This window comes from Eretmochelys imbricata, chromosome 9, assembly GCF_965152235.1.
Source record: "Eretmochelys imbricata isolate rEreImb1 chromosome 9, rEreImb1.hap1, whole genome shotgun sequence".
Taxonomy (NCBI): domain Eukaryota; kingdom Metazoa; phylum Chordata; order Testudines; family Cheloniidae; genus Eretmochelys; species Eretmochelys imbricata.
The window spans coordinates 102,714,168-102,739,005 of NC_135580.1; the positions used below are offsets into that span (position 1 = coordinate 102,714,168).

The following is a 24,838-nucleotide window of genomic DNA, read 5'->3' on the forward strand; positions in this document are numbered from 1 at the left end:
GCAGAGAGCCCCAGGGTGTGCACTCCAAGCCCCGTCTCCTCCCATCTCAGCCCCCGCAGGCTCCATTTCCTGGGAGCCCTTTGTATTCTGAGCACAAGTTCCATTGATGTGGAGCTGGAGTTTGGCCATGCATTCCACTGCCTTTGTGGCCCTGCTTTCCAGGGCAAGAGTCCACTCCCTCCTGTGTTCCCTCCAGCAGAAAGGCCTCCTTTGTGCCCTGCGAGGCCTGCATTGGCAGCCAGCTGGGCCCAGCTGGGCAGGAAGTATGTCGTGGGGGACGGGGGGAGAGTGATGGTACCCAGAGGGAGCAGCTGAATGGGACATGCAGGGTTAAGCTGCCCTAGCACAGGCTTAGCTCTGCCAGCTACCAACACTGTGAAGGGTCGTGCCAGGGCAGAGCAGCTGGAGGGATTCTCTGGTGCCATCACGAGCTCTGTTCAAGACAGGTGGGCGGGAGGCTGCTGGACTGCAGCAGGGCAGGAGCATCACCCCCTTCCAGGGCATAGCAGCTCTGTTTTCTGCTTTGCCCGTAGGCCCCGTGGGGCCAGGCCCCAGCTGTGTAGCACTGAGCAGGCTGCTGCTGCAGGCCGCAGGCATGGTCACACTGTACCTTGCTTGCCTGCAGCTCTGTACTCCTGCTGCTTTGAAGGGAAGTGCTAACAAACGCAGGCGGAGACCGTGTAGACGTGCGTCTGTGCCCAGCCCCCCAGGGAGCTCTGCCCCCGCTGCAGCTTGTCTGGCTGTGCTAAGCGGAATTGGTGAGGTGCACGTTTCCCCTCTGCAGCGAGTTACTCTCTCAGCTGCTTGTATAAACTCAGCCTGTTGCAGAGGAGACACTGACTGTGTTTTACAGCACCTAGCGCAGTGGGCCTGGGACCAAAATCACTGGCAGCGCTGTAATTGTCTCAGGCACGGGGGGCGGACAGACCAAACCCATGACTTAGACTTTTGAGAAGTTCCTGTGATTGTTGGGGCCTGGGGGACACTGCATTAGATGTAGCCCTGAGGCAAGCTGCCCATGGGGCTCTGCATTAGAGAGCCTTTAGGTGCCCATCAGTCAGACTCACATCTCACTCTTGCCGCACCAAGAGAAGGAGAGCAGGAAGAGGTCTGCAGGCAATGTCCCATGCCCCCCAGGGTCCAGTCCTGCATCATCCAGGGCCTCTCCTGAAGCTATGGCCCCTGCTTCTATCCCCCCATGTGAGATGATTGTGTGTTTGGGGGCTCCTACACAGAGGAGCTGGTTAGCCCCTTCTGTGCTGTGCCTAGAGTGCCCCTGCCATGAGCTGCCATTCATGCTCCTCTTTGCCTGCAGGTCTCTTCCAAAGAGCCATCATCCAGAGCGGCTCTGCCCTCTCCAGCTGGGCAGTCAACTACCAGCCTGTGAAGTATACCAGCCTGCTGGCCGACAAGGTGGGCTGCAACGTGCTGGACACCGTGGACATGGTGGATTGTCTGCGACAGAAGAGTGCCAAGGAGCTGGTGGAGCAAGATATCCAGCCAGCCCGCTACCACGTGGCCTTCGGGCCTGTCATCGATGGAGATGTCATCCCGGATGACCCTGAGATCCTGATGGAGCAGGGCGAGTTCCTGAACTATGACATCATGCTGGGGGTGAACCAGGGTGAGGGGCTGAAGTTTGTGGAGGGCGTGGTGGATCCTGAGGATGGTGTCTCAGGCAGTGACTTTGACTACTCTGTCTCCAACTTTGTGGATAACCTGTATGGCTACCCAGAGGGGAAGGACACTTTGCGGGAGACCATCAAGTTCATGTACACAGACTGGGCAGACAGGGACAACCCTGAGACACGCCGCAAAACCCTGGTGGCCCTGTTCACTGACCACCAGTGGGTGGAGCCGTCAGTGGTGACGGCTGACCTGCATGCCCGCTACGGGTCCCCAACCTACTTCTACGCCTTCTACCACCACTGCCAGAGCCTCATGAAGCCCGCATGGTCTGACGCGGCCCATGGAGATGAGGTGCCTTATGTCTTCGGGATCCCCATGATTGGCCCCACTGACCTCTTCCCTTGCAACTTCTCCAAAAATGACGTCATGCTCAGTGCCGTGGTGATGACGTACTGGACCAACTTCGCCAAGACTGGGTGAGGGATGCTGAGCCCTCCCTGGGCCTGTGTGTGTGTCTGTCCACCTCCCTGTGTATGTCTGCACACGTGCGTGTGCATGCTCCTCCCTCTGGGTGTGTGTGTTTGTGTGCATGCCCTCCCCAGAGGTGTGTGTCCACAGGCACTCCCGTGTGTGTGCGTGCGTGTGCACATGCCCTCCCCAGATGTGTGTGTGTGCGTGCTTCCTGTGAGTGGAGGGGGCTGTGCGCATCTCCCTGTCCCTGGGTGTGAGCGTGCGCCCTGTCCCTGGGTGTGTGTCCACAGGCACTCCCGTGTGTGTGTGTGTTTGTGTGCATCTCCCTGTCCCTGGGTGTGTCCACAGGCACTCCCGTGTGTGTGCGTGCTTCCTGTGAGTGGAGGGGGCTGTGCGCATCTCCCTGTCCCTGGGTGTGAGCGTGCGCCCTGTCCCTGGGTGTGTGTCCACAGGCACTCCCGTGTGTGTGTGTGTTTGTGTGCATGCCCTCCCCAGATGTGTGTGTGCGTGCTTCCTGTGAGTGGAGGGGGCTGTGCGCATCTCCCTGTCCCTGGGTGTGAGCGTGCGCCCTGTCCCTGGGTGTGTCCACAGGCACTCCCGTGTGTGTGCGTGCGTGTGTGCATGCCCTCCCCAGAGGTGTGTGTGTTTGTGCGCATGCCCTCCCCAGAGGTGTGTGTGTGCGTGTGCATGCCCTCCCCAGATGTGTGTGTGTGCGTGTGCTTCCTGTGAGTGGAGGGGGCTGTGCGCATCTCCCTGTCCCTGGGTGTGTCCACAGGCACTCCCGTGTGTGTGTGTTTGTGCGCATGCCCTCCCCAGAGGTGTGTGTGTGCGTGTGCTTCCTGTGAGTGGAGGGGGCTGTGCGCATCTCCCTGTCCCTGGGTGTGTGTCCACAGGCACTCCCGTGTGTGTGTGTGTTTGTGCGCATGCCCTCCCCAGAGGTGTGTGTGCGTGCTTCCTGTGAGTGGAGGGGGTTGTGCGCATCTCCCTGTCCCTGGGTGTGAGCGTGCGCCCTGTCCCTGGGTGTGTCCACAGGCACTCCCGTGGGTGTGTGTGTTTGTGTGCATCTCCCTGTCCCTGGGTGTGTCCACAGGCACTCCCGTGTGTGTGTGTTTGTGCGCATGCCCTCCCCAGAGGTGTGTGTGTGCGTGCTTCCTGTGAGTGGAGGGGGCTGTGCGCATCTCCCTGTCCCTGGGTGTGTGTCCACAGGCACTCCCGTGTGTGTGCGTGCGTGGGCCCCACTCAGCTTTTGTGTTAGTGTGGCAGGAGCGTGTGTCTGCAGATCTTCCCTCTGTGCGTGCGTGTGTTTGCACACTCACACTCTGGGGTGCAACCCAGACTAATAAGTGTTGTGTCACCATCAGCCCCATAACCTGGGGGGTCTCAACACGCTTTGCTGTTACAGCTCCCTCTCACAACCAGCCACCAGCGTGCAGGGCACACCCAGAGTGTCTGTGTGTGTAACGATGCTGGTTCTGGCAGGACCCAACTGAGAGTGTCAATGCAGGACAAATTGCTTAAAATAGGACAGTTACAGCCCAAGGCTGGGGTTTTTCCACCTCTAAGGCAAATCAAACCAGCCAGACAGAGAGGACTTTGGTTTTACCCCACTGGCTAACCACAAGTCACACAAGCAATTCCCTTAGACGCTCCAGTTTCCCAGTAGCCCCACCAGTGCCACTCGTTATGGGGATGAATGGTTATGAAAACCAACACCCCAGGAAAAGAAAAAAGGTTCTCTCGAGCCCAAAGGACCAAGCCCCAGACCCAGGTCAGTATACAAATCAGATCTTACCCGCCAATCACGCTGTTGCCCATCCTTTAGACTCTAAAATCTAAAGGTTTATTCATAAAAGGGAGGAAATATAGATGAGAGCTAGAATTGGTTCAATGGAATCAGTGACATCCAGTAATGGCCAGCTTCTTGGTTCAGGCTTGCAGCAGGGATGGAATAAACGGCAGGTTCAAATCCAGTCTCTGGAGAACATCCCCAGCTGGGATGGGTCATTCAGTCCTTTGTTCAAAGCTTCAGTGTAGCCAAGTCCCTCCAGAGGTCAGAAGCAGGATTGAAGACCAGCTGGAGGAGCTGCAGCAGCTTTGTATAGTCTCTTGCCATGTGGTCTCTGCTTTCTGTGTCCCAAGGACAAGCTGCCCATCCCATGGCCTGGAAACACCTCAGAGTCCTGTCCCTAGGCAGGTCCCTGCACACCTGGCTGAGTCCCCGGGCATGTCTGCCTTCTCTCACTGGGTCAGTTGTGTCGCTGATGGTCCTTAATGGGCCATCCAGCAGGCTAGGCAGAGCTGACACCAACTTGTCTGGGGTGTCACCCAGAAGCACAGCACAAATTTGAACTACAGGCAGTACAGAGCCAATACTTATATCTTTAAATACAAAAATGATACATGCATACAGATAGCATAATCATAACCAGCAAACTATAACCTTGTCTTAGACACCTTATTTGACCCCCTTTATACAAGATTTTGTGCCACTACAGGACCTTGGTTGCAACAATGATCTGTACGGTCCCAGATTATGTCAATAACGTCACAGTGGGTAGCTGGAGCCCTGGTCTAGCAGCACTCATCCCCCAGCCACACTCAGCCACAGCCTTGGTTGCTACCTGTAGGGTGACCCTGACACACAGCCAGTCCTGAATTTTCCCCCAAAACGTGTCTTCTGCACCGTCCAGTTCTTTCCCGGGCAACTCAGATATTAGAGGTCCATTGCCCCTGTAAGGGGTCAGTGCACAACAGTTTGCTACTTTAATTGGCATTCAGTGTCAACACAGCACTGGATTAGGTCTGCTTAAAAACACAAACCTATTTATTTAACTACAGAGAGCTAGATTTTAAGAAAGAATACAGGTGTAAGGCAGTAACATGAGAAATGGTTACGAGAGAAATAAAGCTAAAACACTTTCCAGTAACTAAGGCTTAATGAGCTAGACATGGCCAAAGAATGGCCAGGTAACTGGTGATGGCCAATCAACTTTGATGACACCTGGCAACCGTGTCTTTGAGAAACAGGCTTACCCCCTCCCCAGACTTGTCTGGTAAACACAGTTCAGTCATAATTTCATCTTATGTTTCTAACTTTACATAGAATGTGGCTGCACGTCACCATGGTATTATTGACCAGTGCGTTACTAGTTTTCAAAGGATACCTCGTAAGGCATATTGTGTACGAAGATTATTACAGTGATGTGTAGGTGTGAATGCAGGGGTGCATTCGGTCACACACTTCCCTGTGTGTGTGTGTGCGTGTGTGTGTGTGTGCCGTCCCTCCCCGCACTGTATGTGCGCACGCTCCCTCCCTATGTGTGCGCACCCTCTCTCTGGGGCATGCGGGGCCCTACCGTATTCTGGGGCCAGGAGTCAGGCATTAGGGTGAGGATCCTGCCCTGACAGGAACTCCTCAGGGGGGCGGGCATCACTGCGGAGCCTTCTGCACAGGCAGAGCCTTGGAGGGGTGACATTTCTTGAGGCACTGCGAGGATGCTGGGAAATCCCACGAGCAGAGACATGGGTGCCATTCGGAGGGGGTTGCTACACTGCACTGGGTTAGCGTAGCCCACTCAGCTCTGACTGGAGCAGCCTGGTGCTCAGCTGGGTCAGGCACCTACTTGCCATTCTGGAGGGCTGAATCCAACGGAGATTTCACAAGAGCCGGGATGGGGGTGGGTTTAGCTTAAGCCCACGTTACACACTCACCCCTTTCACTGTCTGCGCAGGAGTCCCCTACTACAGTCAGGTGCCCAGCTATGGCAATGAGGGGAAGCATGAGAACCGAGGTCAGAATCAAGGAGCGTTGGCGGAGCTGGGCCAGCAGGGGCTGTGGGTCAGGATTGATGAACACCAGCAAAGGCTGTTCTGCGCTGTCCGGGGCTCTAGGGCATTGGTAGGGTCTCTTCCAATGGGCAAACCAAGCCCGGGCTGGGCCCCGTCTGAGTGTGGCTCTCCCACAGAGCTCTGTGCAGCGCCCTGTCTCTACGTGCTTCTCCAGTGCCACATGGACGGTTTCTGTTGTGTTTCCCAGGGACCCCAACAAGCCTGTCCCCCAGGACACCAAGTTCATTCACACCAAGGCCAACCGTTTTGAGGAAGTGGCGTGGTCCAAGTACAACCCTCGCGACCAGCTGTACCTGCACATAGGCCTGAAGCCGAGAGTGCGAGACCACTACCGAGCCACCAAGGTGGCCTTCTGGAAGCACCTGGTGCCCCACCTGTACAACCTGCACGACATGTTCCACTATACCTCGACCACCACCAAAGTGCCACCACCAGACGCCACGCAGAACTCACACATCACCCGCCGGCCCAACGGCAAAATCTGGACTACCAAGCGTCCAGCCATCTCCCCAGCTTACAACAGCGAGAACCCCAGGGAGAAGTGGAGCCCGGAGCAGGAGGCTGGGACACTGCTGATCGAGAACCCCCGGGACTACTCCACCGAGCTGAGCGTCACCATCGCTGTGGGCGCCTCCCTGCTCTTCCTCAACGTGCTGGCCTTCGCCGCACTCTACTACCGCAAGGACAAGCGCCGGCAGGACACACACCGCCAGCCCAGCCCCCAGCGCAGCGCCCCCAACGACATTGGCCACACGCCTGAGGAGGAGATCCCCTCCCTGCAGATGAACCAGGCCCATCACGAATGCGAGTCAGGGCAGGCGCACGACGCCCTGCGGCTCACCTCCCTGCCCGACTACACGCTGACCCTCCGCCGCTCCCCAGACGACATCCCTCTGATGACCCCCAACACCATCACCATGATCCCCAACTCCCTGGTGGGCCTGCAGACCCTGCACCCCTACAACACCTTTGCAGCAGGGTTCAACAGTACGGGGCTCCCGCACTCACACTCCACCACCAGGGTATAGCTCCAGGGGCTGTGCCCACCCATGCCCGCACACACCCACGCACACCAGGGACACAGGCTGGGGCTGCGGGAGCTGACGGATGCAGACTGGGCAGCACACACAGATGGACCCACCTGGCGGGGCAGGGCGGAGCAGAGCCCCAGGGCCGGCAGGACCCCTGGTGCGAGACAGATGGGCTGCTCGCCCCTCCGGCTCGCTCTTTATTTTGTTGTTCTTATTTTGTAAAGTGCTTTGACTCTCCATGTGCAGAGAGGGCTGACGCCAGGGCAGCAGGGCCCAGCCAGAGTGGTGCAGGAGAACGGACAGCAGAGCAGGTGCAGAGAGCGTCACGCAGCCCTGCATGCTGCATCCCACTGGAAACCCCCGTGCAGGACAGTGAGAAGGACCCGCCTGGGGAGGAGGTGATGGCGCGCCTGCCCCCTGGCCTGTACATGGCACTAGAGGACTCTGCACCCCTGGGGAGGTGGTGCCTCCCGGAGCCCTCTTCCCTACTGCCCAAGTACATTGGGGACTGGCTAGGAGCTGTCCTTGGCATTCTCTTTCCATTGGACCTGTGGGGTTGATTGAAATTTGCCATTCAAAGTGCCATGGAAAAGGCTCCAGCACTCTATCAAATTGTGGTGTGAAGCAGCTGCCTTGGACCACTGGCACTGGTGGGTGGGCTCAGTGCCCGGGTTGTTGCTGGGTGGGTGGACTCAGTGCCCAGTCCGGCGCTGGGCAGGGGGGTTCGGTGCCTGGTCCAGCCCCGGGCAGGCGGGGGTTCAGTGCCTGGTCTGGCACTGGGCGGAGCAGCTCGGTGCCCAGTCTGGTGCTGGGGGGGGTGGGCAGGGCTCGGTGCCTGGTCTGGCGCTGGGGGGTGGGGGTGAGGGCTTGGTGCTTGGTCTGGCACTGGGGGGGGCGAGGGCTCAGTGCCCAGTCTGGCAGGCCAACCCTAGGTGTGGGGGTCAGCACCTCTGCTCCTCTTGCTGCAGAGAATCTCTTTTGTGTCGGTCGTGTCTCTTTGCAGAGATGTTTTTAAGCAGATCTTTAGTTCTTTACACACTAACAGAGTCGCTGCGTTTTGTCCTTTGTAAAGATTTTAAACCAGGTGTTCTTGATATAAAGTAAAAAAGCCAGTTAGAATCTCAGCGTGTGCCACGCTGCTCCCATCAGCCAGGCCCCCGCTCACTGCCTTCCCAAGAGAGACCATCTGTGCCATGCCACCAAACCAGCAGCCTGGGCCGGCAGGGCACGTACCCGCGGGACTGCCATGCAGCCCTCTTTTCTATTTTTGATATTTCCCCTCCCCAGTTGTTCATGTCTGTGTACTTCAGCCAAATAACTTGTGTGCTATGGCCCAAGTCTGTGATCGTCGTTCTGCGCTGCCAACAGCCATTGCCACCCGTCACACGCCTCGTCCCCACCGCACCGCCCGGCCTAGGACCCCTACCCCTTTACTGATACCTTGCTACACCGCCACCTCACTGCTAAATCCTGTTAATGCCCCTCCATCCCAATCATCCGCTGGCTACCCCACCGCCCAGCTCCACCAGCTCCTCCTCTGCCAACTACCCCGCCCCATCCCCTGCCGGCCCCCTCCCCGCCATCCTCTGCCAACTCCCCCGTCCTCTGCCGGCCCCGCCCCCGGCCCCTGTCAGCCCCCTCCCCACCATCCTCTGCCAGCTCCCCCACCTCCTGCCAGCCCCCTCCCACCCCATCCTCTGCCAGCTTCCCCTCCCCACCATCCTCTGCTGGCTCCCCCCCACCCCCATCCTCTGCCAGCTCCCCCACATCCCTGCCCCCGTCCTCTGCCAGCCCTGCCCCAGTCCTCTACGGCTCCCCCCCAACACCAGTCTTCTGCCAGCTCCCCTCCCCGCAATCCTCTGCAACTCTTGATGTTTTTCACCACTGCCATTGCCATATCTTACTGCCCTCCGCCAGTCCCATTGCTGCTCCCATCCTTCGCCAGCCCTGTTGCCTGCCACGTTCTGCCTCTGTCCCTGCCTTGTGCCTCTGGCTCCACTCTGCACCTGTGGGAGCTGCTGTTGGTCAGTGCAGGGACACGGGGTCAGCCAGCTGCACAGGAGAGCCCTGGCTCACCCAGCCTGGTGTGGAGAGGACTCAGGTCGTGCCGGGGGAGGGGGCCACCTACTTGGGTAGTGCAGTGAATGGTGTGGGGGGGTCACACAGTATGTGGGGCTCAGGATAAGTTTTATTGACATCTCAGCTCAGTCCTTGCTAGACACTTCTCTACCTCCCAGAAAGACCTCAATGTTCTAGCAGTCACCATTCAGAAGTGGCCAGGTCTGTGGGGCAGGATGGAGGGGCACTGTCAGGGCTGTGGGGGAGCCCAGGGCTGGGCTAGCAGGAACATGTAGCACAGCTGGGTAAAGTTGGGGTGATATGAGTTTCTTCCATTCTCAGCACTGGAGGACTCTGCATGGGGCAGCCCCGGGGGAGCAGCCCTCGAGCCCAAACACAGCTATCGCCCTGGTGGGGGAGAGACCCATGGCTGCGTTGAACCCGGGCTGTTGGACACAAGCTGCACTTGGCCATTCCCTCCATGCACGGGAGCAGTGAACTGTACACCATGGCTGTGCCCGAGGATGCGCCCTAGGGTGCCAAGGGGAGGGGGGCCCTGGCAGAGGCACCCTGAGGCAGCACCTGCCCACATGCGAGCTGATGCGGCATGGCTCCAGGCATCAGTGTCCGGACACAAGCGGGCTCGGGGGGTGCAGGGGTTGGGCCCCAGCCAGTGAGAGGCCAGGGGCTAACCCACTCCCCCAGCAGCTCCGCAGAGCAGGCTCGGCCTAAGGATGGGGGGCTGCAGATTCTGCGCCAATGGCTAGGCCGCTCCTGCCTCCCCCTGCATGGCTGCTGGCTGACATGGGCACGCTTCACTCGCTCCACAGGACCAAGCCAGAGCTGCGGCCATGCGCCTCCCTTCCCCTGGATCTGCCCCCCACTCTCCCGCCACCCTTGGGCTCTGCTCTCTGCCCCTCCCCCACAGGGCCTGACTCCCACCCCAGGGCTCTGCCACCTGATCCTGCCCCCGCAGGGCCTGAGTCCTCTCCTCCCCGCAGGGCTCTGTGACCTATTTCCTCCCGCCCCATCCCAATTGGGTCAAAGGAGACCAGAGCCAGGCCAGGCCCATTGTGAGATGGTCGGCCAAGTGTGTGTTCCCCATTTCATGCCATTGAGGGCAATGTAGGGGATATCTCCCCAAAAACGGGCGGAGCAGGGCCTTGGGGCAGGGAGGGCATGTGGGGGCAGAGCAGGACACCAGGGGAGAACAGGCGATGCAGGGTCTCGGGTAGGAGGGGGGCCTGGGCAGAGCTGTGCTGAGTGCAGAATGTATTTATACCATCACCTGCGCAGAGTAACAAACTCCAAATAAAACAAATGCTATTTTGAATAGTGTGGCATCCTGTGAGCTGTGTGGGAGGCCAGGGGAGGAGTCTCAAAGGCCAGCTGGCGGCGGGGGAGGAGGAGGCCACCAGAGTCTGGCGGGGGACAAGGCAGGATTCCCAAAGCCCAGGCCAGGGACTGGGCAACCACAGCCCAGCATGGGGGTTCATTGGCATTTACCAGCCCCAGCTACACAGGCCTTGTGCCTGGTTTGCCACCAGGGGCCTGGGGGCAGCCCTCAGACAGCGCCATTGGCAGCAGATGCTGGCTTTGCATGGGGGAGCTAAGAAGGGGAGCGGGGGGGTCTGCATGGGGCGGGAGGGGAGCTCCTGAGCCATGGGGTGGCAGCTGGCTGCAGGCTGGGGCAGGGGGGTCCAGTGTCTTACACCTCGTACACTCCCCAGCCCACTCCCGGGCACCGCTGCAGCTGCTCCAGCCCCTCCAGGTCCCTTCTTGCTGCCCCAGCCTGGGTGGACCCATCCAGCAACATGCCGCAATATTCCCACTCCTCCCCCGTTCCACCACCCTGGCATCTGCCCCCCACCGCTTCCAGCAATCACGGGTGCTGGGCAAGTAGGCATCAGGCAATTGGCCACTGGCAGCTCAGAGAAGGTGGACGGCTCGGGCAGGGTGGGTCCCTAGCCTTGGCTACACCCCAGTAGTCAGGGTCAGACCAGGCTTTGCCCAACAGGGGCAGTGTCTGTCTATGGCACTGTGCTGGCAGTTCCCAGGTGACTCCCCTACTCTGCTGAGCCCATCCCCTGTACCCTTCAGGGCAGGGCAACCCCCTCCACCATACAGCCGGGGCCTGAGCCCGAGAGGCCCAAGGGCACCCTGGGAGTCTTAGTTCAAGGCTAGTGCCCGGCCCACTGGCCCATCCATCCTCTGACAGCCCAGCTCCAAAGCCTTGCAGCGCAGCAGCCCCTAGGGCCACTGGGCAGGGCCCCACTGGTGGGGCCCCAGGCAGTGCTGAAGCTGCTAAGTGGCTTTCCCCTCTGTGCTGGGGCTCCCTGCTCACGGAGCAGCCAGGGCCAGCTGCTCTGGGGAGTCCTCTGTAAGGATGCTGGCTTGGGTGGGACCCAACTGAAAGGACCAATTCAGGACAAATTGCTTCAAGCAGGGCAGTTACAGCCCAAGGCTGGGGTTCCTTTGCACACCAAGGCAAACCAAACCAGACAGACAGAGAGGACTTTGGTTTTACCCCACTGGCTAACCACAAGTCACACAAGCAATTCCCTTAGACGCTCCAGTTTCCCAGTAGCCCCACCAGTGCCCCTCATTATGGGCACAAATGGTGATGAAAACGAACACCCCAGTAAAAGAAAAAAGGTTCCCTCCATCCCAAAGGACCAAGCCCCAGACCCAGGTCAATATACAAATCAGCTCTTACCCACAAATCACGCTGTTGCCCATCCTTTAGTCTCTAAAATCTAAAGGTTTATTCATAGAAGGGAAAAGCTAGAGACGAGAGCGAGAACTGGTGAAATGGAATCAATGACATCCAGTAATGGCCAGCTTCTTGGTTCAGGCTTGCAGCAGTGATGGAATAAACGGCAGGTTCAAATCCAGTCTCTGGAGAACATCCCCAGCTGGGAGGGGTCCTCAGACCTTCGTTCAGCACTGCAGCGTGTAGCAAAGTTCTGCCAGAGGCAAGAAGCAGGAGTGAAGACAAAAATGGAGGCGCTGCAGCAGCCTTTTATATTCTTTCTTTTGTGGGTGGAAACCCCTTGGTTCTCCCCTGCAAGATCACAGCAAGATGGAGTCTGGAGTCACATGGGCAAGTCACAGGTCCATGCCTGGCTCAGTTCTTTACAGGCCCACGCCATTGTTTACATGTTACTTTGAACTTTCTCAGGAAGGCTCAGATGTGGATTGGCGTCTCCCAAATTTCATAGACAGCTAAGTGTTTCTTGACTGGGCACTTGCTGAGACTGGTCCCTTCTCAAGAAGCTGACCAAATGCTTCACTGAAGCTACTTAGAAACAAAACACACTGAGATACACAAAACACTCTGGATGAAGTGAGCTGTAGCTCAGGAAAGCTTATGCTCAAATAAATGGGTTAGTCTCTAAGGTGCCACAAGTCCTCCTTTTCTTTTTGTGATACAAGTACATAGCCAATATTCATAATTTCAACTACAAAAATGATACACCCATACAGATAGCATAATCATAATCAGCAAATTATAACCTTTCCATAGACACCTTACACAACAACCTTTGTACAATATTTGCTGCAAATATATAACAGGTTTCAGAGTAGCAGCCGTGTTAGTCTGTATTTGCAAAAAGAACAGGAGGACTTGTGGCACCTTAGAGACTAACACATTTATTTGAGCATAAGCATAAGCTTTCGTGAGCTACAGCTCACTTCATCGGATGCATTCGCATCCGATGAAGTGAGCTGTAACTCACGAAAGCTTATGCTCAAATAAATGGGTTAGTCTCTAAGGTGCCACAAGTCCTCCTGTTCTTTCTGCAAATATATAACAGTGGTTGCAGCAATGATCTGTATGGTTACTGGTTACGTCAGTAACGTCACACCCTCCACGAAGGGACCTGCCAGCACCGTGCTGGCTGGGGGCCTGGCGCATCTCTGGGGTGGGGGCAGGGCATGTGGCCCAGCAGCCAAGTCCCAGGCACCTCTGGGTGGCATGAGCCGCCAGAGTTCCAGCTCCCTGAGACCTCCCTGCTGCGAGCTGGCCCCACATGGGAGAACAGGACTGGATGTTCCTATGCCCCAAATGGACCCTGGTGTTTGTGCCCCACCCCTCGCAACGAGCACTGTGAAAAGCAGGATCTGCCAGTGCCCTGCAGCACCCTGCACCAACCAGCTGGGCTGCAGCATCCTGCATCACGCTCTGTGCGGGGGCGGAGGCAATGGGGGGCATGCTTGCCCATCCCCCACTGGCGCTGCCCCCCCCCCGTCTCACTGCCCCCCCCCCATTTATTATCCCAATCACCCTGTCTCTTCCCCACCACTCCTAGGCATCAGTCAGACAAAATCAGGTGTGTGTGCAGCTGGGGGGGGGAGGGGGGGCATTGTGCCATCATATACAGCATTAGAGTTAATTATGTTATCGCCTGCAACAACTGGGTGAGAGGGGAGTGAAAGATAATGGGGGGGGGGCAAACCAAGGTGGGAGAGGGGAATTGCCCTCTAGCCCCATCACAAATCACACCCCCTGCGCCCCCCCCATGTCTCCCCCGACTCCCATTTGCCTCCTTCCACTGCCCCCCACTTTCTTGCCAAGCAGAAAAGCTGCTGATTTAATTTCTTTTTAATGTAATTTCGAACAGGGTTTCCATAGAAACCACTCATGGGGCCTGACTCGCCTCCAATGATTGCTCAGGCCTGGTGAGCCAGAGCTGGGGTCCTGAGCCAAGCAAGGGGCTGTGTCTCTGCCCTGGGGACACAGGCCCTTGCATGCAGGTCTCATGGGCCTACTGCTCTCCAGGGCTTTTCCTGATTTACCACGGTGCTAATGATGTGGCTGGGAGGGGCTACGGCCATCTCGGGGCATCGCGCAGCGCTGAATTTCATAGGAATGTGCTTATGCAGCCAATGCACCAAGGGAAAAAGACAGGACCCTCACCCCCCCACACACACCCCAAGTCCCATCTCGGCGAGGACAGGCATGCCTTGCAGCTGTGGCATGTGGGTCCCTGGCTTCGCCCCCCCTGGTCCTTCAGCACCAGGGGGCTAGAGACAGCTTGTTGGGTGTGTGGCCAAGAGCAATTAGTCATTAATTGTCATTATTTCTCCTGCTGTCGCTAGCCCCAGCGCTGTGCAGGGCAGTGCCACGGCCTGCCCCAGGCCCGGCCAGGCTGCAATGCACCGTGAGACCAGATGCTCTGGGGCTGGAGGGCCTGAGATGTAAGGGACGCATGGGTGAGTAACCACTGGCTAGTGGCGCAGAGCAGCCGGGCTGCACACAGCGCCCAGCGCGGTGGGACCGGGGGCATCACGACCAAAGGGCGGAGCTAGGAACGCCTCCCTGTAAGCAGCTGTGCCAGGCTACGGCACGCACGGCTAGGCCGGGTGGGAGCCCAGCATCGGTGCCAATAGGACCCCTGGCCGGACCCACACCCCCCGGTGCTGGACTACCTGAGCCAGCCTGGCCCAGACCCCTGGGGAAAGTGTGCCGGGTGTGTCACAGCATCAGGGTGTTAGCTGAGGGGAATCAGCAGGGACGGGGCAGGGGCTGGCTGCGGGGCCCCAGTGAGGGGCGCAGGGCGGGTTTGCCATGGTCATGGGGAGCCCTGGGAATGGGGGGGGGGAGCTGGCCCCAGGGAGGGGCGCAGGGCAGGTTTGCCATGACTGAGGGGAGCCCCGGGAATATGGGGGGGGGGGGCTGGCACCAGGGAGGGGGTGCAGGCCGGGTTTGCCATGGCTGAGGGGAGCCCCAGGAATGGGAGGGGCTGGGGAGGGCGCAGGGCGGGTTTGCCATGGCTGAGGGGAGCCCCGGGAATGCGGGGGGGGGCTGGCACCAGGGAGGGGCGCAGGGCGGGCTTGCCATGACTGAGGGGAGCCCCGGGAATGGGAGGGGCTGGGGGGCACAGGCGGGGTTTGCCATGGTTGAGGGGAGACCCGGGAATGCGGTGGGGGGGGCTGGCCCCAGAGAGGGGCGCAGGCCGGGTTTGCCATGGCTGAGGGGAGCACCGGGAATGGGGGGGGGCTGGCCCCAGGGAGGGGGCACAGGGCGGGTTTGCCAGGACTGAGGGGAGCCCCGGGAATATGGGGGGGGGCTGGCACCAGGGAGGGGCGCAGGGCGGGCTTGCCATGACTGAGGGGAGCCCCGGGAAACGGAGGGGGTGGGGGGCGCAGGCGGGGTTTGCCATGGTTGAGGGGAGCCCCGGGAATGCGGGGGGGGGGGGCTGGCCCCAGGGAGGGGCGCAGGGCGGGTTTGCCATGGTTGAGGGGGCGCCCCGGGAATGGGGGGGCTGGCCCCAGGGAGGGGGCACAGGCGAGGTTTGCCATGGCTGAGGGGAGCCCCGGGAATGGGAGGGGGGGCTAACCCCAGGGAGGGGCACAGGCCGGGTTTGCCATGGCTGAGAGGAGCCCCAGGAATGGGTGGGGGCTGGCCCCAGGGAGGGGGCACAGGGCAGGTTTGCCATGGCTGAGAGGAGCCCCGGGAATGCCCGGGGGGGGGCTGGCCCCAGGGAGGGGGCACAGGGCAGGTTTGCCATGGCTGAGGGGAGCCCCAGGAATGCCTGGGGGGGGCTGGCCCCAGGGAGGGGCACAGGCCAGGTTTGCCATGGCTGAGGGGAGCCCCGGGAATGGGAGGGGGGGCTGGCCCCAGGGAGGGGCGCAGGGCGGGTTTGACATGGCTGAGGGGAGCCCCGGGAATGGGAGGGACTGGGGGGGGGCGCAGGAGGGGTTTGCCATGGTTGAGGGGCGCCCCGGGAATGGGGGGGGGCTGGCCCCAGGGAGGGGGCACAGGCGAGGTTTGCCATGGCTGAGGGGAGCCCCAGGAATGGGAGGGGGGGCTGGCCCCAGGGAGGGGCGCAGGCCGGGTTTGCCATGGCTGAGGGGAGCCCCGGGAATGTGGGGGGCTGGCCCCAGGGAGGGGGCGCAGGGCAGGTTTGCCATGGCTGAGGGGAGCCCCGGGAATGCGGGAGGGGGGCTGGCCCCAGGGAGGGGGCGCAGGGCGGGTTTGCCATGGCTGAGGGGAGCCCCGGGAATGGGAGGGGCTGGGGGGCTCAGGCCGGGTTTGCCATGGCTGAGGGGAGCCCCAGAGACAGGCTGAGGCCCCCCCGGTTCGCCACAGCGGCAATCAGCACAATTGCTCTCTTTCCTTTCGCCTGGGAGGTTGGTGCCTCCCTCAGTCCTGGGGGTGGGATCAGGCCCCCGCAGGGGAGAATGGCTGAGACCTCTGCGATTAAAATGGAGCCTAACGCAAACGTAGTCCTGCCCTGGGGCTCAAGGCTGCCTGGCTCATTGTGTGTGTAAGGAAATGAGAGACATCCCCAGAGAAGGATGCAGCCACGTGTGTGCGAGGCCAGCTGAGCCCATGGACAGGCAGGCGCTGGTGCCGCCGGGCAGCCTGGGTTTGAACACTGACCCCTGCGGCACCAGATTTCACTGCTCGCTAGGGAGCCTCCTGTGCCCCGAATCTTGGCACTGGCCCCCATGGGGGCTGGACGTCCAGCCTGGCAGAGTGTCCTCTGTGAAGACACACGCGAGAGAGCAGCCTTTGTCTACCCCAGGGCTGGCTCAGTGTTCCCCCATTGTGGGCAGGTACACAACAGGCTGGAGGGTCGGGGGGGGTCAGGGCAAGGGCACCAGGAAGGCTGGTTTGTTATGCTGGGCTATGGGGCTTGGGAGGTTGGAGTGGTGGGGGGTTAGGGCTGGGAGGATTGGGGATTGTCACAGCTGCGAGAGACTGAGGGGTATGGGGCGGGGGTCAGGGCTGGGGGCTGTTCTCTTTACCATGCACCACTCAGACTACATTGCCTAACCCTGTACTTATGGCACCAGACTGGGCTAGGTCCACCCAGGTCTGTCTGCTCCCACAGCACAGCCTGAGAGGAGAATTATTGCAGCCAACCTGCCCCTCATTGCTGGGCCCTGGCTGGGGCGAGGGCAGGGGCGGGGGCGGGCCAGGGCCCAGCCCTACGTCAGCCAGCTCAGCAGCTAGCCCGTGCAGCCTCTGGCCGGAGAGGGCCGAGGGAAGGGAAGTAGACGCCTGCGGGCACCAGGCGCAGGAGGGAGCCAGAGGCTGCCTGGGTGCAGGGAGCAGCAGGCTGGGGGAGCCTGGACACGGGCCGTGGAAGGAAGGCCACGGGCAGGCAGCCCGAGAGCCAGGCTTGGCAGCAACGCGTTGCCTCTCGTTGGCTGGGGGCTCCGTAGCGCTGCCAGTCCTGGCTCCCTCCCATCCTTGTCAAAGCCTCCAGTCCTGACCAGCCGCTCCCCCTGCTCCCCCCAGCCCTGGCACCTCCCTTCCTGCAGAGCAGTGGTGAGGGCCCCAGCCCCACTCTGCAGCTCTTGGGTCCCCGCCCTGCCACTGGCCCGCACCCTCCCGCTGCAGTTCCCGCTCCCACGCCAGTCCTGCAGCGCCCCCTGCTGTTGGGCTCGGGCGCAGCCACTGGCCCCGCCAGGGTCTCCCCCCTTGCCATGGAAACAGAGATATTTTAGTGACCTCCTCGGGTGGAAATTGACATCAATCTATTCAGGGGCCCGCTGTTGCCATAGAAACGTGAATGCTCAGACACCGGCCTCTGGCAGCAGGGAGGTCCAGCCAGGGGCAGAGAGTTGTATGGGCCCGGTGTGCCTGGGCTCCAGCAAATTCAGGCCCCCGGGCCTCGGCTCCACCAATGTTCGGGGCCGGGTGTCACCCTCTGCGCGCCTCCCCCAGAGCGGCCCCCGGCCCTGCCTGCCGCCCCCGTGCACCTCCCCCCGGACTAGCCCTGAACAAGGAGCTTTAGCAGAATAAGGAACCAGCGTAAATCCCTAAAGCTGATTCTTTCTCTCGCTCTGCTTCACTGCAGAGCTTCTGCCTAGGCCCGTCCCCCCCTCCTGCCTGCAGATTTAAAGAACCACCACCACCCCCTCCCCTCTGGCAGTACAAACATCTTTAAACAGGAACGAACCAGTCAGCCATGAACCCTGGCTGCTGCTGAGTCACCGTCTCAGCTCTCCGGCGTGGAGCAGGGTCTGGGCAATCGAGTCACTTGGATTATCCCATCCTACAAGTGCAGACATCTGCGTGATAGATTACAGCTGTCTCCTTTAGGATAAGCTCCAGTCCCTGAGGTGTTTTCTTAAACCCCCAGCTCCTGGAGTCATGTGAGACTGCTTTCATTTCAAAAGCAAAAACGATTACCTACTTTTTGTAACTGTTGTTCTTCGAGATGTGTTGCTCATGTCCATTCCATTCTAGGTGTGCATCCATGTCATAAGAGATTTTTGTCTTAGCGGTATCCATAGGCTTGGCTTGGCTGTGGCGCTCCCTTGAGTGTCGCACTCATGTATCGGTATATTAGGCACCCTCTCACCGGCAGCTCGGACAGAGGGGCAGGAGGGTGGGTAATGGAATGGACATGAGCAACATGTCTCGAAGAACAACAGTCACGAAAAAGGTAGGTTATTTTTCTTCGAGTGCTTGCTCATGTCGATTCCATGAGAGGTGACTCACAAGCAATATCCCTGGAGGAGGGCTCGGAATTCATGGTCAAAAAGCCAGTGTCGTCTCAAACTTGCTGGGTAAGCACATAATGAGACGCGAACGTGTGGCCAGATGACCAGGGAGTGGCCCTGCAGATCTCCTGGGTTGGTACCTGTGCCAGGAAGGCTGCTGACAATGCTTGTGCCCTAGTTGAGTGAGCCGTCACGATCACCAGCGGAGGCACCTTCGCCAGCTCATAACAGTAGCGGACGCAGGCCGTGATCCAGGCCAAAATCCTCCCAACAGACCCTGGACGACCTTTCATTCTGCCTGCCACTGCAACGAACAACTGGGTTGATTTACGGAACAGCTTCGCTCTATCAGCGTGGAAGGCCAGCACCCTCCTGACGCCCAGGGTGTGTGGCCTCTGCTCCTCCTCTGACGCACGAGGCTTTGGAAAGGAGACCGGTAAGTAAATGTCCTGGCCGGTATGAAACTGGGAAACGACCTTGGGCAGAAAAGCTGGGTGCGGTCGCAGCTGGACCTTATCCTCGTAGAAGACCGTATAGGGTGGCTCCAAAGTGAGCGCCCTGATCTTGGACACCCTGCAGGCCAACATTATCGCCACCAGGAACAAGACCTTCCAGGAGAGAAGCAGGAGAGAGCCAGAAGCCAGAGGCTCAAATGGAGACCCCATGAGTCTCAACAGCACGAGATTCAGGTCCCAGGGAGAGATGGGATCCCAGACATGAGGTAGACATGCTCCAGACCTTTCAAAAACCATGCCGTCATGTTGTGAGTAAAGATCGACCTGCCTTGGAACAGAGGATGGAAAGCTGAGATAGCAGCCTGGTGGACCTTGATCGATGACATGGACAAACTTTGGAGTTTGAGGGGCATCAGATAATCCAGGATTTCCTGCAATGGGGCCTGCTCGGCCCGAATATGCTGTTCCAAGGCCCAGCATGTGAACCTTTTCCATTTGGCCAGGTAAGTCGCTCTGGTGGAGGGTTTTCTGCTACCCAGCAAGACCTGCTGGACACAGGCCAAGCATGCCCGTTCATCCGTGTTTAGCCATATGGTAATCAAGCTCTCAACTGCAGCACTGCCAGCTTCAGGTGCAAAAGGCTGACGTGGTTCTGGGACAGCAGATCCGGCCAGAGGGGCCGCTGCAGCGGGGCGGCTACCAAAAGACTCAGCAACATGCCGAACCAGTGCTGGCGAGGCCATGCGGGGGCTGTTAGGATAATTCTTGTCCTGTCTTGCCTGATCTTCCAAAGGACTGTGTATGTCAGTGGCACTCGCGGGAAGGCGTACATCAGCACCCCCAAACACGGAATGAGAAAGGCGTCTGATAGGGAGCCCCTGCCCATCCCCCGGATCAAACCGAACACGTGGCATTTTCTATTCTGCCTGAATGCGAACAGGTCCACCTATCGAGTCCTCCACCTCAGGAAGATCAGGCTGACCGTATCCAGATGGAGTGACCCCTTGTGGTGAGATGAGAAGGTTCTGATGAGGTGTAATGAGGCTGGTTCTGGTGGGACCCAACTGAGGGTGCCAATTCAGGACAAATTGCTTCAAGCAGGGCAGTTACAGCCCCAGGCTGGGGTTCCTTTGCACACCAAGGCAAACCAAACCAGCCAGACAGAGAGGACTTTGGTTTTACCCCACTGGCGAACCACAAATCACACAAGCAATTCCCTTAGATGCTCCAGTTTCCCAGTAGCCCCACCAGTGCCACTCGTTATGGGGACGAATGGTTATGAAAACCAATACCCCAGGAAAAGAAAAAAGGTTCTCTCGAGCCCAAAGGACCAAGCCCCAGACCCAGGTCAATATACAAATCAGATCTTACCCACCAATCACGCTGTTGCCCATCCTTTAGAATCTAAAAATCTAAAGGTTTATTCATAAAAGGAAGGAAATATAGATGAGAGTTAGAATTGGTTAAATGGAATCAATGACATCCAGTAATGGCCAAGTTCTTGGTAGCCAAGTCCCTCCAGAGGTCGGAAGCAGGATTGAAGACCAGATGGAGGAGATGCCGCAGCTTTTTAATAGTCTCTTGCCATGTGGTCTCTGCTTTCTGTGTCCCAAGGCCAAGCTGCCCATCCCATGGCCTGGAAACACCTCAGAGTTCTGTCCATAGGCAGGTCCCTGCACACCTGGCTGAGTCCCCAGGCGTGTCTGCCTTCTCTCAATGGGTCAGTTGTGTCGCTGATGGTCCTTAATGGGCCATCCAGCAGGCTAGGCAGAGCTGACACCAGCTTGTCTGGGGTGTCACCCAGAAGCAGAGTTTGAACAACAGACAGTGTAGAGCCAATATTCATAACTTTAACTACAAAATGATACACACACACAGACAGCATCAGCCTAACCAGTCAACCACAACCTTGTGTGAGACACCTCATTTGACCCCCTTTATAAAAGATTTTGTGCCACTACAGGACCTTGGTTGCAACCATGTTCTATATGGTCCCAGTTCAAGTCCATAACGTCACATGAGGTTATCCACCAAGATGTTCCTTGTTCCAGGCAGGTATGTGGCTACCAGATGAATGGCCTGCCCATAGGTGTACACCCAGGGAATTTTATTTTATTTTATTTTATTTTATTTTAAATGTCAACATCTATTGAATACTCAGTCATAAGGGACATTATTTTTATTCATCAAACAAACTAAAGAAACTAAAACTTAACTAAACTTAATTTTTTTTAAATCAACAACTAAACTTTACTTAAAAAATACAAACTTAAAAAATGAGACACAAAATACCAAATTTTTGCTATAGTGATAACCAGGCGTATACAAAGATACATTCAATTTTCTTTATCTTTAACCAGATAATGAGCTAACCCAAATTGACCAGAACAGATTAAGGTTTCTTCATCTTCCTGTCCTAGAGAATGAGACGTCAGTCACCAGGTGTTATGGACTTAAATTCCTCAATCACATCGTTGAAGCCAATTCTTGTTCAATGTACAAAATCAAGAGTGAGTCAAAGCGCTGTTGGGACATTGTACTTGTTTGTTTGTTTTTTACATGTACTAGTTTCAAAAAGGCTCTTTCACATGAACAGCTTGTAACAGGTAAGCCTGCAAAGCATTGAATAGATTTGTAAAAGAACTGGAACATGGAAGACTGATCCGATTCCTAGCCCTGTCCCATTCTTCAGGGGGACACAGGGTACAGGGCAGCCTGGGGGCTTAGCGGGGGGCCTGACACCAGCAAGCAACCCGGCCCCAGCACACCCCGCCCCACCCCACCTCTTTCTCCCCCCCCAACCACTACCTCTCCACCCCTTCCTCTAAACCCCCGCCCCTGAGCAACACTGGGAGCCGGTGGGGTGGAGCAGAGCGGGCTGGGGCCAGGTCTCTTGCTGCTGCCAGCACCAGGCCCCCCACTAATTCCCCAGGCTGCCCTGGACCCCTTGTCCCCTGAAGAATGGGACAGGGCTAGGCACCACCATGTTGTGTGACAGACACTTGACAAAGTTATCGGACTTAGTGATGGACGTAGGAAGGTATTATGTCATTCAACCTGTAAAATAGCACACAATTTTCCACACTGAAAAAACCCCCAGTAACCTAGTTAATTATTATTAGTAGTAGTAATAAAATAATAATAATAAAATCAACTCATACTGAAAAATGTGTGTATACTGTATATGAGATTATTATACGAGAAATGAAAATGAGCTTGCTTTGGGATTTTACAAGGCACTGATATAATTTAAACACATTTGGTACCCTGAGTAATAACACTTCTTGCAAATCACATAAACAGGGATCTCATGGTCCCCTTCCTTCACCCCATTGCAAAGGCTCAGGGGTTATTGCTGGCTGCCCTAGGGCTGCAGAAAACCCTATGGGCAAAACATATGGAAAGAAGAGGATCAATTTATACAGAGGGCTGAAGGGGGACTCCCATAGTGCATTAATTAACACTTAATAAATACATCAAAATTAAATACATTACAGAGATAAGAACCTGTAATGACAGCTTTACTTCATGAGAAGCTCCCAAGAGAGAAGACCCAGAGGGAGGAATGGCAGGGGGAATCCCAGGGAGACCAAAGGGGCTGGTAGAGGCAACAGACAGAGAACAAGGGTGGAGGCAGAGTGGCTGCAGGGTTGGCCCAGTCTTCTGCATCTCCCCTGAGGGTGGAGACACCAATCTCTATCACTGTAAGAGGGAACAATAGAATGGAGTGCCCAGAAGAATGAATGACTTGAGGACAATTTCCTGAGGGACCCATACCCTTGCAGAGCTTTTCTAGCTCTGACATTTACATTTCTACATGGTTTGGCCCACAGAAATAAAAATCTGAACATCTTCCATGTGTTTTTGGACCAATGGAAAAAAACAGTTACAATTCAAGTGACTTTTAAAATTCCCTATGAAAATGAGTTAACAAAATAAATGAGCTTATGAACAATCAGAAAATATACTTCTCAAGTGAAAAACTATAACTGGACTTCTTTGCAAAGAAATTGTAAGTTTTCTTACAGGAAAAGCCACAAACTGTCTGGAAAGGAAGAGTCGATTGAATTACTTGCCTCAGTGAAATTAAATGCCCAGAGCATTGCTGGGCCTGTGATGACGGTGACCGGGGTTTGCTCACCTGTGGCTCCCCCTCCCCATGCTGTGGGGGCACCGTCTGCAAGGAGGCCCCTGCCTCAGGTGCAGCTCCCATCGGCCTTGGTGGCCAACAGCCTGGGAGCCTCCTGGCCAGTGGAGCTGGGGGCGGGAGAGGGAAGGCAAAGGGGGAGATCGTAGGGAGCTCAGGAGCAGGGGGCAGGGGAGCTGTCTTTGGAGGCACAAAGGGAGGGGCTCTCTGGAGAGGGGTGATGGGGGCACAGCGGCTGGTGGGGATCTTCCAGGGGGGCAAAGGGTTGTGTGGGTCTCGGGGGGGGGGGGAAGAGTGATGGACAGAGCCAGCTGCAGCCTGGGTCTGGTCTGTGGGGAAAGGAAGTGTTGCTATACCCCCCCCCCCAGGAAACCCCCTCTGTACTGTGTATTTTATGCCAGCCCCGGGGTGCCCATCGCTGCTCCTTTCTCCTGCCCCCGGCTCCATCTGTTGGTCTGCCCCCACAGTGCCCCCCCGATCTGTGTCTGACAGTGACGGACTCCTGCTGCTCTCTCTGCCTGCAGCTCCCTCCCCCTCCCTGCTGGGGAGGCGCAGTCAGGCAGCTCTGGCACCCCCCACTCCTCCCAGGTTCCCGGCCCATGGGCTGGGAACCGGGTCAGCTCTGGGAGGGGCGACGGAGGCAGCATGCGGAGCTGCCCTGCCTCTGCCAAGACTCTCCGCAGCACAGGGACGCTGGGGAGGGGGGAGCTGCCCCCGAGGGGAGAGCGCCCCACATTGCCGACCCAGGGACCATGGGCACCACAGCCCATCTCGCCGCTCCCCGTCCCCCAACTGCCCCGCCCCTTATCCAACACCCCGGCCCCCCTAACCATGAGGCTCCTAGCAGCGTTTGGCTCAGCGCGGAGCCCCACCCCCCCCAGAGCTCTGCCCTGCATTAGGGTGTGCCTGGGCACACCCGGCACACCCAGTGCGCACACCTATGGCCGGCCGCACACAGAAGTCCCAAAGGCAGAGAGCTTCTTGACAAACGCCCAAAGACCTGGCACCACCCTTTCTGTTAATGTAATAAATCATGGCGGTACTGTCAGTCAGGACCTGCACCACCTTGCCCTTCAGGTGGGACAAGAAAGCCTGGCAGGCCAGGCGAACCGCTCTGAGCTCCCTGACATTGATGTGGAGGGCCAGACTGTCCCGCAACCAGCAGCCCCAAATGCCTAGCTCGCACAGGTGGGCTCCCCAGCCCAGATCCGAAGCGTTGGAGACCAGAGTCAGGGATGAGGATGGGGTCACAAAGGGAACTCCCTCCAACACTGACCCAGGGTCCAACCACCAATCCAGGGATGACCCAATGTGATCCAGCAGCCGGACTACTCAGTCCAGGTCATTCCTGTTGGGGATGTAGACTGACACCCACCATGCTTGCAGAGGCTGGAGATGGAGCCGGGCATGATTGATCATGTATGTACATGCGGCCATGAAGCCCAACAACCGCAGGCAGGTGTGAGCCACGGTGAGCGGGTGGCTCTTTACATGGGAGATCAGATCCGACACGGCCTGAAAACGTGCTTCCGGAAGGAAAGCTCTGGCTCGTGCGGAGTCGAGCATTGCCCCAATGAACTCTATTCCCTGGACCAGCGTTAAGGTGGATTTTTTCTCGTTTATTAACAGGCCCAGGTTGTGGCAGGTGGAACTCACCAGATCGAGGCTCCTCTGCACTTGTTCCCGAAACCTGCCTTTGAGGAGCCAGTTGTCGAGATATGGGAAGACCTGGA

At 57.8% G+C, this 24,838-nt stretch overlaps 1 protein-coding gene across 3 annotated transcripts in view; it reads left to right on the forward strand.

The window, feature by feature from the left end:
* NLGN3 (neuroligin 3) overlaps positions 1 to 6,977 on the forward strand; it is a 48,149-nt gene extending 41,172 nt beyond the window's left edge. For all 3 annotated transcript variants that reach the window (XM_077826201.1, XM_077826202.1, XM_077826203.1), the window contains 2 exons: positions 1,316 to 2,105; positions 6,137 to 6,977. In XM_077826201.1, coding sequence (XP_077682327.1) covers positions 1,316 to 2,105; positions 6,137 to 6,977 — 1,631 coding nt within the window. The remainder of the gene's footprint in view (positions 1 to 1,315; positions 2,106 to 6,136) is intronic.
* Positions 6,978 to 24,838: the final 17,861 nt, after the last annotated feature.